Here is a 15023-nt window from a genome sequence, read left to right as displayed (position 1 = left end):
ATAAGTACCGTTAATTATGAAGTGGGCGGTAGATTGAAATATTTCTTTTCTAAATGGAAGCTGATAACATCCAGTCTTTGGATTCTGGACATTATTGGAAACGGATTAAAATTAGAATTTGATAGGATCCCTTGGGATTCTTTTATTGTAACATCTCCAAGAGGTCAACAACAACAAGAAGCTCTAGAATCAGAGATCCTGTCGCTTCTATCTAAAAAAGTATTGATAGAGGTTCCCCGAGATCAAGAAGGGAGGGGGTTCTATTCCCCTTTATTCTTGATCAATAAACCAGATGGTTCGTTCAGAACCATCATAAACCTCAAAAAACTAAATTCCTTTTTACGTAACCACACTTTCAAAATGGAATCCATTAGTTCTACCATCAAGCTTTTGTTCCCTAGGTGTGTCATGGCCGGGATAGACCTAAAAGATGCTTACTATCACCTTCCTATACATGCCGAACACCAGCAGTATCTAAGAGTAGCGGTCATCCTGGAGGGACAGGTTCGTCACTTCCAATATGTAGCAATGCCATTTGGGCTTTCTATGGCCCCCCGCATCTTTACAAAAGTGATGTTAGAGGTGATGGCTCATCTACGCCAACGGGACACTTTAATAATACCCTACCTGGATGACTTTTTAGTGATAGGAAATTCTGTGGCTCAATGTAAATTGCGATTGTCTAACACAATCTCATCCCTGCAGGAGTTGGGTTGGATTATCAACTTCGAAAAGTCCAGACTGAATCCAGACACTACTCAAATGTTTCTAGGGATCCAGCTAGACTCCGTAAGTCAAAAAAGCTTCCTCCCGCATTCAAAGAAAATGACTATACAGTCAAAGGTGTCAGAAGCAATAAAAAACCCCTACATGACACTAAGAAAGGCTATGTCCTTATCAGGATCATTGTCCTCATGTATCCCGGCTGTACCATGGGCTCAATTCCATACCCGCCAATTACAGTACGAAGTACTGTCAGCCCAGGGACGGAAAGGACACCTAGAGAGTAAACTAACTCTCTCTAGAGATGTCATAGAATCTCTATCCTGGTGGCTAGATATGGGACACCTTTCAGGGGGTGTACCTTGGATAGTAGATCCATCCAAAATAATTACTACAGACACCAGCCCAACGGGATGGGGTGCACATATGGAGGATGACATAGTCCAGGATACCTGGAATCAGTCAGAATCATCATGTTCGTCAAATTGGAAAGAATTAACAGCAGTAGGGAAAGCCTTAAATTATTTTCTTCCACAGATTCAAGGAGCAGATGTAAGAGTTTTCTCAGACAACTCCACCACAGTGGCCTATGTAAACCGTCAGGGCGGTACACGGTCAGGAAGTCTGATGACCATCGCAGGGGAGATCTTCCAGTTCGCAGAGACTCATCTTGCGTCCCTATCAGCCCTACACATCAGAGGAATAGAGAATACCAAAGCGGACTACCTCAGTCGAAACAGGCTGCGCCAGGGAGAATGGTCCTTAAACAGAACCGTGTTCAGACTAATAACAAGAGCATGGGGAGTGCCTCAGATAGATCTATTTGCCACAAGAGGCAACAGACAGGTAGAAAGATTCGCTTCCCTGAACTCGATGGATCATCCAGACATGCTGGACTCCCTACACCATCCTTGGAACTTCAAACTGGCTTACGCCTTTCCTCCAATGTCTCTAATTCCGCTAGTGATCAGGAAGATCAGGAGGGAACGTGCAAGGGTGATCCTCATTGCACCCTTCTGGCCAAAGAGGCCGTGGTTCTCCTGCCTCCAGAGCATGTGTCTATGCGATCCATGGATTCTTCCATTGGACAGGGAACTACTGTTCCAGGGGCCGTTTTTCCACCCGCAAGTGAAAGGGCTTCACTTGACGGCGTGGAACTTGAGCGGCAGTTACTAAGCTCAAGGGGTTTTTCAGAACAGCTAGTAAAAACCCTGCTACTAAGTAGAAAAAGATCTACCACCCTGATATATAGCAGGGTATGGAAAAAATTCTTAGACTTTCATACAATACCATTCACTAAACAGGTTCCGATAACACCTATTCTAGAGTTCCTACAAAAAGGTAGAGAATTAGGATTATCAGTGAACACCTTAAGAGTCCAGATATCAGCGTTAGGAGCCCTATATGGATATAATATAGCCGCTGATAGATGGGTCTCCAGATTCATTAAGTCTTGTGAACGAAGTAACCCGGTACATATTCCCCGTCTACCTCCGTGGGATTTAAATCTAGTGCTAGAAGCCTTAACCAGCTCCCCATTTGAGCCTCTAGATTCTATACCTCTAAATGTCCTCACATATAAAGTAGCCCTCTTGGTAGCCCTGACCTCAGCCAGACGTGTTAGCGACATCCAGGCCCTATCAGTAGACCCACCATTCTTACTGATATTCCATGATCGAATAGTCCTAAAACCAGACCCCTCATACCTCCCTAAGGTAGCATCCACCTACCACAGGTCACAGGAAATATTTCTCCCTTCCTTTTTTGATTCTCCTGTAACCCCTGAACAACATAAGTTCCACACCTTAGATGTCAGAAGAGCCATCTTGACTTATATAGAAAGGTGTCAAACATGGAGGGAGAGTAGGGCTCTGTTTATCTCCTTTCAGGGCCACAAGAAAGGACATGGGGTCACGAGAGCTACCATATCTCGATGGATCAGAGATGCTATCTGCTTGGCCTATACATCAAAAGGCGAGATTCCTCCAGTGGGTATTAAAGCGCACTCAACACGAGCCATGGCTTCCTCCTGGGCGGAACAAGCGGATGTCCCGATCCATTTAATATGTAAGGCCGCAACTTGGTCTACACCTTCTACCTTTTACAACCATTATAGACTTGATCTATCTTCATCTTCTGATTTGACCTTTGGTAGAGCTGTTCTTAGTACAGTAATCCCACCCGAATAATGACTCTCTGAAAGTCTCTCATGTGGGGTGCTGTCGTGGCGAAGGGTAAAAAGCCGGATTACTCACCGGTAATGCTCTTTTAATGAGTCCAAGACAGCACCCATTTACAACCCTCCCTGATTATGCACAGCTCTTTCTTTAATTCACAAATAATGGTTGTATAGAGTTTTTTAAGATATTTTGCTGAATAAGAATTAATACTAAAGCTTTTGCGGTTCCGTTTTTATACTCTGTAAACTAAACTGAGGAGGAGAGGGGACCGCCTCCTTTTATTCTGTAGGTTTCCTGTTCCTATGGGCGGATCCCTCTCTCTCATGTGGGGTGCTGTCGTGGACTCATTAAAATAGCATTACCGGTGAGTAATCCGGCTTTTCTCCACTCTTCCTCCAGACTCTGGGACCTTGATTTCCAAATGAAATGCAAAATTTATTTTCATCTGAAAACACCTTGGTCTACTGAGCAACAGTCCATTTCTTTTTCTCCTTGCCCAGGTAAGACTCTTCGGGCGTTGTCTACTGGTCATGAGTGTCTTGACACAAGGAATGCGACACTTGTAGCCCATGTCCTGAATACATCTGTGTGTGGTGGCTCTTGAAGCAATGACTCCAGCAGCGGATTATGGGGAAGGAGACAGTAGGTCAAGGGTTGCAGTAGCTCCGATGGTGTTGAGGTGGCCGTGTGGTCATTACAGGCTGTAAGCTTCTTTCAGGTTTCTTTTGAAGAATCCATATGTGGTGGATAACCGGATGTGTTGGGGCACAGAATTCCAGAGGATGGGGGATATTCGGGAGAAGTCTTGGAGGCGATTGGGTGAGGAGCAAATAAGCGAGGAGGAGAGAAGGAGGTCTTGGGAGGACCGGAGATTACGTGAGGGAAGATATTGAGAGATTAGTTTGGAAATATATGGAGGAGAAAGTTTATGGATGGCTTTGTAGGTCAGTGTTAGTAGTTTAAAGTGGATACGCTGGGAAATTGGGAGCAATTGAAGGGATTTGCAAAAGAGGGGAAGCAGGAGTGTAGCGAGGAGCGAGATTAATTAGTTGGGCAGCAAAGTTAAGGACGGACTGGAGGGGTGCCAGAGTGTTAGAAGGTAGTTCACAGAGGAGGATGTATGAGTTTCACTTGTATTGAAGAACTGAATTAAATTAACATTTTGATGATATTCTAATTTTGTGAGAAGAACCTATACATATTTTTTGTGATTTAAAAAACAATAATTTTTACAATTTTTTTCCTTAGTCCCTGTATGGGACTTTCACTTTTAGCAGTCTGGTCACTGTTTTAAAGCAAAGCATTGCAATGCATGAGCATTGCACTGCTTTATAAACTGTCAGTTCTGCTCTCACCCAAGCTTGTTAGACCATGCTCTGAGAATGGTCTAACAAGCATGCTAGCCTGAAGACCCGGATTTCGTCATGATGACCATGGGTCACCACGACAACGATCGGGTTCTCACGATGGAGTCTTGGGATCGCTGATAGGAGGGTAAAAAGAGCTCCCTCTCTCTGTCATCTAAATGCTGCAATTGATATAGATTGCAGTATTTAGGCACACCTGGCAGTGAGAGCCGGGTGACAGCTCTCAGAATGGCTGAACACCCGGCAGTGATCGCGCGCACAGTTCCTGAATCGCCATATCATATCCATACATCCAAGGTTGGGAAGTCCTTCCCAACCAGGATGTATGTATACATTTAAGGTCAGGAATGGGTTAAAGCAGTTGAACACTTCAATGGGCATTTTAATGGAATTTCATTGTTGTGGAGACATGGTTATTGAACCACAAAACAGGCAAATAAAAGATAGAACAGTCCCTTCCACTGATTTGCCAAGATAAGAGCAGCTGTGACTTCAGAGCTTCCAGGGCCAACTACCCCCACCTGTGGCACACACAGAGGGGAGATAACAACAAGCTTAGGAAGCTGAAAGTTCATTGAGGTACAAGGCCAGGTGAACGGAGGGTCACAACCGGGCTTCTCCGAACATCTCCATTGAGCCAGGTTACTGGTGGGTCCCAATCCTGGCTTTCTCAAATGTATCCATGGGTTCAGTGATGGTCAATGAAGCAGATCTATATTTTTTCAGCCAGGGCTATGGTCCCCTAAGCTGGCATCCTGTAGAATCTCAAATCTGTTTCTCTCATGATATCCCTATGCTTTTCCATCATATCTCTATCCTATAGAGTGTTCCTGGCTGTGGTTTTGTAAAGGGTCTCTGGTTCTTTGGATCTCTGGATCTCTTGGATATATTGTTACAGAGGCATATCCCCTTTATATAGCTCAAAACTGTTGTCCTTCAAGCCAGCATCCAGAGGTCAAGAGGATGATGTGATAACATTAAATTGCAGTGTTTGACTACTTAATAAATTTGCACAGTTTTTACTCCTCTGTTTTGAAAGTCAACAAGCCACAGGACATATTTACCCCTTTGCAACCTTGGGTTTTTCCATTTTTGAGTTTCCGTTTATTGCTCCCCTTCTTCCCAGAGCCATAACTTTTTTATTTTTCAGTCAATATGGCCATGTGGGGGCTTGTTTTTTGTGGGACGAGTTGTACTTTTGAATGACACCATTGGTTTTGCCATATAGTGTACTGGAAAATGGGTAAAAAACAATTCAAAGTGCGGTGAAATTGCAAAAAAAGTGCAATTCCACAGCTGTTTTTTGTTGTGCTATTTTCTACGTTCAATAAATCCTAAAACTGACTTGCCATTATGATTCTCCAGGTCATTACGAGTTTGTATATACCAAACATTTCTAGATTCTTGTTTATTTAAGTGATGAAAAAAATTCCAAAGTTTCTTTAAAAAAAAGTTGCGATTTTCCGAGACCAGTAGAGTCTCCATTTTTCGTGATTTGGGACTGGGTGAAGGCTTTTTGCGCGCCCAGCTGACATTTGTATTTATACCATTTTGGTGTAGGTATGATCTTTTGATCACCGTTATTGCATTTTATTACAATGTTGCAGAGACCAAAAAAACATAATCCTGGAGTTTTTACTTTTTTTCTCATTACTCCGTTTACGGATTAATTCTTTTTATATATGGATAGATCAGGCGATTCTGAATGCGGCAAAACCAAATATTTGTATTTGTTTTCTTTTTTGTTTTATTTTGAATGGTGTGATTTAAACTTTTATGTATTTTTTATTTTTTTATATTTTTAAAAACATTTTTTTTACATTTTCACTTGCTTCTATAGTCTCCATGGGAGACTATAAATTGCGATCATCCTATTGCCTTTGCTACACAGAGCAGGGCATAGCTATCCAGCAATGACAACCACAGGGTTCTGCTGCCAACCCCTCGGTTACTCGCGGTAAAGTGACATGGGTGGGATTAGTGATACGCTTCCGGCATGAGCATGTTAAATGCTGCTGTCCAGGATCGTACTTGATGCTAGGAGCCCACCTTACAGCTATATGCAAATATCTGTCAGTCAATATCCCCATTATAGTGGAGCATCGACTGTAAAACACAGGGGGCTCCAGCACATCTACTGTGTGCCCCCATAACTGGGATGTACAATTGCGGTATTTTACATTAAAGGTTCTATGGTTAAAACAAGTTATCTCTGATCCATAGGCTCCACAGGATAGGTGATCCCTTAGGTCCGACCATTAGAAACTGCACCGATTGGAAGAATGGGAAGTTTTATCCATGACAGGACACTTATCCCCATTTTAAAATGCAGCATCAGTTCAGATGTCTGACCGCAGCTCCATTCATTTTCTTGGGGCTTCCAGAAAAAAACAAGAGCAGCACTTGCAGCCACAGAGTGAATGAATGGATCAGTGGTCAAGTCGGACCTACCGCTCCAGTCTAATAGGGATAAAAGGTCCACATTCTGACGACTGGGTCTCAGCAGTCAGACCCCCCCTCACCACCACCAATCAATACGTTATCAGTAATCCTGTGGAGAGATTATTACTTTTTTCACAGGAGAATCCCTGTAAGTGCATCTCTGACGCTGTGATCCAAGTATCTAATCTCTATGGAAATAAAGAATCTTCTCCTAATTAATATCAGAGAGAACAGATGACTGCCATATACAACACAATCCACTATACCAAGACCAATAATACCCCATACAGGGAAGAAATACCACCACACCATGAACAGATCACATGGTGACTAAATAATACCAGCATATGGGCATCAAATAATACCACATACAAGGAGAGATACCGCCACACCATAACTAGACTTCATATTCCACCATATTAACTGAATAATACAACATACAGGAAATAAATATCACCATACCGTGACCAGACCACAAATTACCACCACATAGTGACCGAATAATACCACATATAGGGGATAAATACCACCACACTGTGACCAGACCACATATTACCATCACATAGTGACTGAATACTACAATACTGATCATGAATACAAACCACAATACTAACAACACTGTTGTTACCACCAGTGACATTATACACAACAGCTCTGTATATACTGTCAGTGTACATATAATACAGGGATCACCAGTGACATTATACACAGGTGTTCTGTATATAGTGACAGTGTACAGGTAATACAGTGATCACAGGTGACATACACAGGAGCTCTGTATATAGTGTTCAGGTAATACAGTGATCACCAGTGACATTATACACAAGAGCTCTGTATATACTGTCAGTGTACATATAATACAGGGATCACCAGTGACATTATACACAGGTGTTCTGTATATAGTGTCAGTGTACAGGTAATACAGTGACCACCAGTGACATTATACACAGGAGCTCAGTATATAGTGTTCAAGTAATACAGTGATCACCAGTGACATTATACACAAGAGCTCTGTATATCCTGTCAGTGTACATGTAATACAGTGACCACCAGTGACATTATACACAGCAGCTCTGTATATACTGTAGTGTACATGTAATACAGGGATCACCAGTGACATTATATACAGGTGTTTTGTATATAGTGTCAGTGTACAGGTAATACAGTGATCACCAGTGACTTTATACACAGTAGCTCTGTATATAGTGTCGGTTTATAGGTAATACAGTAACCACCAGTGACTTTATACACAGTAGCTCTGTATATAGTGTCGGTGTATAGATAATACAGTGACCACAAGTGACATTATACACAGGTGTTCTGTCTGTAGTATATAGTATCAGTGTAGAGGTAATACAGTGATCACCAGTGATATTATGCACAGGAGCTTGTAGTACATAGTGTCAGTGTACAGGTAATACAGGGATCACCAGTGACATTATGCACAAGAGTTCTGTATATACTGTCACTGTTCAGGTAATACAGTGATCACCAGTGACATTATACACAGGAACTCTGTACACATTATATAGTGTATAGTGTGCATGTACATGTAATACACTGACTCACCGGTGAGGTCTCTAGTTGAAGTCCTTCTAAACTTTTCTTCTTCAGCCAGCACAGACCGCCATCACTTCTTCCAGCCAGGACTCATCTCTGCAAAAAACACACAGTCATCAAATTCTGATCGCTTCCGGGACACTTTCCCCACTTTTCCCCTGACTTCTACTACGTTAGATGAAGAAGAAAAGCGACGTAGTGCCGCCCTGCACAGTAACAGGACCCCCATTTTGTTCCCTCCATGAAAAACTTGTCTAAAAAGTAAATTATGTTACAGTAGTAATAATGTCCCTAATTGGACCCTAAAGAAATTATGCTCTCCACTTGTCACCATAAACTAATATAGCATGTTCCTCATTCTGGCCCCCAAACAGTAATTAAGTCCCTCATCCTGGCCCCCTTTATTTGATAAACTTGCCCAGCCTGGTCCCCTCTATTTTATAATATGCCCCAGCCTGGCCCCCTATGTCCCTTGTGCAGCCTGGCCCCCAGATATCCATCCTGCCCCCCAGCTATCCATACTGGCCCCCATATGTCCCTTGTCCTGCCCTCCCATATATCCATCCTGGTCCATTGTCTGGGCCTCCCCCCGATTAATCCATCCTGTCTCCCCCCCATATATCCATCCTGATCCCACTTATATATGCATCCTGACTCCCCCATATAGCCATCCTGGCCCCCCATATTTAACTATCCTGGCTCCCCCAAATATAACTATCCCGGCTGCTATATATATATATATATATATATATATATATATATATATATATATATACAGTACAGACCAAAAGTTTGGACACACCTTCTCACTTAAAGATTTTTCTGTATTTTCATGACTATGAAAATTGTACATTCACACAGAATTTGTATTATGGCACGAAAAAAGCAGATAAGCAAAGAAAAACGAGTGGCCATCATTACTTTAAGAAATGAAGGTCAGTCAGTCTGAAAAATTGGGAAAACTTTGAAAGTGTCCCCAAGTGCAAAAGGCATCAAGCGCTACAAAGAAACTGGCTTACATGAGGACTGCCCAAGGAAAGGAAGACCAAGAGTCACCTCTGCTTCTGAGGATAACATAGTAACATAGTTATTAAGGTTGAAGGAAGACTTTAGGTCCATCTAGTTCAACCCATAGCCTAACCTAACATGCCCTAACATGTTGATCCAGAGGAAAAAACCCATGTGGCAAAGAGTAAGCTCCACACTGGGGAAAAAAATTCCTTCCCGACTCCACACACGGCAATCAGATTAGTTCCCTGGATCAACACCCTAAAAGTTTATCCGAGTCACCAGCCTCAGAATTCGCAAGTTAACAGCAGCTCAGATTAGAGACAAGGTCAATGCCACACAGTTCTAGCAGCAGACACCTCTCTACAACAACTGTTAAGAGGAGACTTTGTGCAGCAGGCCTTCATGGTAAAATAGCAGCTAGGAAACCACTGCTAAGGACAGGCAACAAGCAGAAGAGACTTGTTTGGGCTAAAGAACACAAAGAATAGGCATTAGACCGGTGGAAACCTGTGCTTTAGTTTTATGAGTCCAAATTTGAGATCTGTGGTACTAACCACCGTGTCTTTGTGCGACGCAAAAAAGGAGAACAGATGGACTCTACATGCCTGGTTCCCACCGTGAAGCATGGAGGAGGAGGTGTGATGATGTGGGGGTGCTTTGCTGGTGACACTGTTGGGGATTTATTCAAAATTGAAGGCATACTGAACCAGCATGGCTACCACAGCTTTTTGCAGCGGCATGCTATTCCATCCGGTTTGTGTTTAGTTGGACCATCATTTATTTTTTAACAGGACAATGACCCCAAACACACCTCCAGGCTGTGTAAGGGCTATTTGACCAAGAAGGAGAGTGATGGGGTGCTATGCCAGATGACCTGGCCTCCACAGTCACCAGACCTGAGCCCAATCGAGATGGTTTGGGGCTAGCTGGACCGCAGAGTGAAGGCAAAAGGGCCAACAAGTACTAAACATCTCTGGGAACTCCTTCAAGATTGTTGGAAGACCATTCCCGATGACTACCTCTTGAAGCTCATCAAGAGAATGCCAAGAGTGTGCAAAGCAGTCATCAAAGCAAAAGGTGGCTACTTTTAAGAACCTAGAATATAAGACATAATTTCAGTTGTTTCACACTTTTTTGTTAAGTATATAATTCCACATGTGTTAATTCATAGTTTTGATGCCTTCAGTGTGAATGCACAATTTTCATAGTCATGAAAATACAGAAAAATCTTTAAATGAGAAGGTGTGTCCAAACTTTTGGTCTGTACTGTACATTAGGGGCTCTGCAAACGCAATATGACGCCTGCAGACCAATCCATCTAAGTCTGCATTCCAAATGGTGCTCCTTCCCTTCCGAGCTCTGCCATGCGCCCAAACGGTGGTTCCCCCCCACATATGGGGTATCAGCGTACTCAGGACAAATTGGACAATACCTTTTGGGGTCCAATTTCTCCTGTTACCCTTGGGAAAATACAAAACTGGGGGTTAAAAAATATTTTTTGTGGGAACAAAAATAATTTTTATTTTCACGGCTCTGCGTTATAAACTGTAGTGAAACACTTGGGGGTTCAAAGCTCTCACAACACATCTAGATAAGTTCCTTAGGGGGTTTACTTTCCAAAATTGTGTCACTTTTGGGGGGTTTCAATGTTTAGGCACATCAGTGGCTCTCCAAACACAACATGGCGTCCCACCTCAATTCCTGTCAATTTTGCATTTAAAAGTCAAACAGCGCTCCATCCCTTCCGAGCTCTGCCATGCGCCCAAACAGTGGTTTACCTCTCATATGGGGTATCAGCGTACTCAGGACAAATTGCACAACTTTTGGGGTCCAATTTCTTCTCTTACCCTTGGGAAAATAAAAAATTGTGGGCGAAAAGATAATTTTTTGTGAAAAAATATGATTTTTTATTTTTATGGCTCTGCATTATATCTTCTGTGAAGCACTTGGTGCGTTAAAGTGCTCACCACACATCTAGATAAGTTCCTTAGGGGGTCTACTTTCCAAAATGGTGTCACTTTTGGGGGATTTCAATGTTTAGGCACATCAGTGGCTCTCCAAACGCAACATGGCGTCCCATCTTAATTCCTGTCAATTTTGCATTGAAAAGTCAAACAGCGCTCCTTCCCTTCCGAGCTCTGCCATGCGCCCAAACAGTGGTTTACCCCCACATATGTGGTATCGGCGTACTCAGGAACAATTGTACAACAACGTTTGGGGTCCATTTTCTCCTGTTACCCTTGGTAAAATAAATCAAATTGGAGCTGAAGTAAATTTTGTGTGAAAAAAAGTTAAATGTTCATTTTTATTTAAACATTCCAAATGTAATGTTATAGGCCGGTGAATTTTGGGCAAGGGGGACTGTGATGGCAATAATATATTTTTTAAAAAAGGTAACCCCCATTGGTGAAACCACATCCTTGTTGGCAAACACTTCATAACATTTGTGTACCTTAAAGAGCTCACTTGAAAAGCTCCTTTTTGTGTTACCTGGTTGCTCACATTGGACACAGTACACTTCATATAAATTTGATAAAGCAATGCTGTTAGTCTGGGTCAGTAGTTCATTACAAATATTTCTTTGTCCACTATATTATTTTCTTTCCTTGAGAGCCATAAGTTTGGCTGCATCAAATGTTAAGAGTACGATACAAAAAAGTGATGGGTGAATGCTTGTAGATGCAGAGCACTTAATCAATTTTGGCTGAGATAACTTGTATGAGGGAGACTGCATGTTCTTTCTTTCTAGGATATTAAACAGGAATAATAATAAATGCTCTTTTTATCTGTAAAGTAACCATTTGAAAGGATGTCAGATCATCTATTGTGTCTCCAATATTTACTACACAGCCGAACGGAACAGTTATGGAAAATTGAGCATGGTCACAGATATTTTTTAGAACATCTTCACATTCTAGCAAGTCTCACTTTTATTTCCGGAATACAAAGTAGCAGCTATTTTTAACATTACTTACCTATAGATACTGGTCAAGACGATTGTCATGATTATCCAGAGTACTCAATGGGTTCAGCTTAAGTTTTTCTAGAAAGGCTGAAAATAGATATGATTGCTGTTAATAGTGTAGTGCTAATATACAAATGGCGATTTGGAATCCAGATGGAAATATACCGAATGCATTCAGACAATTACATAGCTGCATTTCTTGTAAAATATTTACAGATGTGACAGACAATGCTAACAGTGACACAATCTTGAGAAATGTTTGTTTATTCACTTCACAAACAGTTCTAGGCTCCTATGTGTCTGTTGTTTGGCATTGTAAAACATTAAGGTTTACTGACCCTCTGCCTGTGGTGGTTTTATCTAAATCCTTGTGGCTTATATATTCTAAGGGCTTATGGCCCCTCGTCTGATGACTCCATGATTATCAGCTTCATCCGACCTTGAAAGCTGGTCAATTGAAAGGCTGGGTGAAACTAGAGTTACTACATAGTGTAAATCACTATATAAGACCAATGAAACATGACTAAGACAGATGCAAAAACTGGGGTACCTGTACATGTACAGTGTGCTCATACCTGCATAATTGGGGATGCCCATGCAGTGTAGGTAATCTCCCAGGGGTTCTCTGTCTTGGTGTTGCTTCTCTGATATTCCAGATGGATGATGTTTAATAAGCCTCTTGGTGATAATGTAAGTATACTGTAAGTACTTAATCTTTATATATACTTAATCGTTATATGTATTTAATCCAAATATGTACTTAACCTTTGTATGTTAACATAAAAAAGTGTATGCACTCATACTATTCAATCATACTATTACTTGAATTTTGTACTTTGAAATAAAATTGTGCTGTATTGCAAGTCTTAGCCTTCTTTAAAGCAGTATCTGAACCTTAGTGTTAAAAATATGGCGAATAAAATTGCCAAATTCTCCTGTAAATAATTCTGCAAAGAGGGAACCATCATACCATTAGAAAATGCGAGTGGATTTTTATGGGCCCATCCAGTATGTGGGTTCTAAGGCCTAATGGGGTGCATATGACTGACTATGCAGTAGGGCTGGCCTTGCTGCCAATGTGTAAAACAAAGGAGTACGGGAGTACAAAATGCATATTGTGAAGTGGATTTTCATGGGCCCATCCAGTATGTGGGTTCCAAGGCCTAATGGGGTGCATATGACTAACTATGCAGAAGGGCTGGCCTTGCTGCCAATGTGTAAAACAAAGGAGTATGGGAGTACAAAATGCATATTGTGAAGTGGATTTTCCTGGGCCCATCCAGTATGTGGGTTCCAAGGCCTAATGGGGTGCATATGACTGACTATGCAGCAGGGCTGGCCTTGCTGCTAATGTGTAAAACAAAGGAGTACAGGAGTACAAAATGCATATTGTGAAGTGGATTTTCATGGGCCCATCCAGTATGTGGGTTCAAAGGCTTATTGGGTGCATACGAATTGGTAGCAGGGCAGGCCTTGAATTCAATGCAACACTTTTTCAGGAGTCCCCCCTGGACATCTTATGACAGGGGTATTGTGGTGCATTGTAATTGTTGGTAGCCCATCCACTCTCAACATAGGCTGCAATAGCTTAGAAGACCCACTGTTTCATAATGGCCCTTTAAGAAGATTAATGCAGACTAATGCACCAGTAAAAATAGGCTCTGAGACTTTAAGAGTCCCTTCTTTATAAATGAAACAAGATGGGTGTGCTTTTGTGTCACACACACCACATGGCCAGCTAGGATTGTTACATGTTACAATGACATTTCCCAGTGAAAGCATTTGTAGTGGTTGAAAGCAATGTTAAAGTTGGAAAACGCTTAAAAAACGCTGTGTCTGAACTAAGCCTAAGTGTGGGAGGAAATTTTCGGTCTGGGGTTAAATATTTGGCCTTACAGGCAAGTCATTAACCTGTAAACGATGTACCTTGACATATTTCCAAGCAAAACCCGTTTTGGTTTTATTTTAATATGTTTTTTGTGGCACAGGGGAAAATGGCATGAATCTCGGAAAAAATGGTTTAAAGGTGTTTCCAGGTGCAATCCCCATGAGGTCCCTGTGTCATTTGAGCAGTGTTTCCATAATTTTCAGACGTTTTAGAACTTAAAAGGACCCCCGAGGGGGATCGCGGTAAAAATACTCAGGTCTCCCATAGACTTACATTGGGCTCGTTGCTCGGGTCGAGTACCCGAGTTTGCCAATCTGCTCGACCTGATCAATGAACACCTGAGCATTTTAGTGCTCGCTCATCACTAATCACTTACAGTACGGTTTGATGAACACTATAGATCCATCACTTCTGGAAAGGGTTCTTTACGATTGATTAAACACATTCAAGATAAGCACAATGCTAATCCTGAGGTTTTGAGTTTTACAGGGATCGAGAAAGTCAACTTCCGACCCCAAGGAGGCAATCATGATAAAGCTTTGCTGAGGCAAGAAGCCCGATGGATTCTGAAATCAAATGCGCAAGGTCCCTTGAGATTAAATGACCGGATTGACTTGGTCATAGGTCCTATAAAGGAAATGACCTGTAGTTAATCACTTCACCTGGACCTGTGGAAGCGAGTAATCGTGAAACGGCCGTCGTCTATCTTTCACCTCCCCCAGCATTCCTCTCACGTCCTGCTTATCCTCTTTGTTGTCCATGGCACGAAAGTGAAATAAAGGACATGTAATGTTTTCACTTCAGCTGGTGAGTGCTGCTTTTTTTTTTTTCTTCATGAATCATTTTAACATATTTTATATCCTCAAAATACAAGTTCACCATAGATA

At 41.9% G+C, this 15023-nt stretch overlaps 1 protein-coding gene across 1 annotated transcript; it reads left to right on the top strand.

The window, feature by feature from the left end:
• The first annotated feature begins 306 nt into the window (after positions 1 to 306).
• Positions 307 to 14789, top strand: LOC143788831 (uncharacterized). The gene is made up of 4 exons (XM_077278741.1): positions 307 to 504; positions 706 to 789; positions 1261 to 1613; positions 14537 to 14789. The coding sequence occupies exons 1-4, from the start codon at positions 361 to 363 to the stop codon at positions 14787 to 14789; spliced, it is 834 nt and encodes a 277-aa protein (XP_077134856.1). The 5' UTR covers positions 307 to 360.
• The last annotated feature ends 234 nt before the right edge of the window (positions 14790 to 15023 follow it).

This window comes from Ranitomeya variabilis, chromosome 8, assembly GCF_051348905.1.
Source record: "Ranitomeya variabilis isolate aRanVar5 chromosome 8, aRanVar5.hap1, whole genome shotgun sequence".
NCBI lineage: Eukaryota > Metazoa > Chordata > Amphibia > Anura > Dendrobatidae > Ranitomeya > Ranitomeya variabilis.
This window is presented reverse-complemented; position numbering and strand designations above follow the sequence as displayed.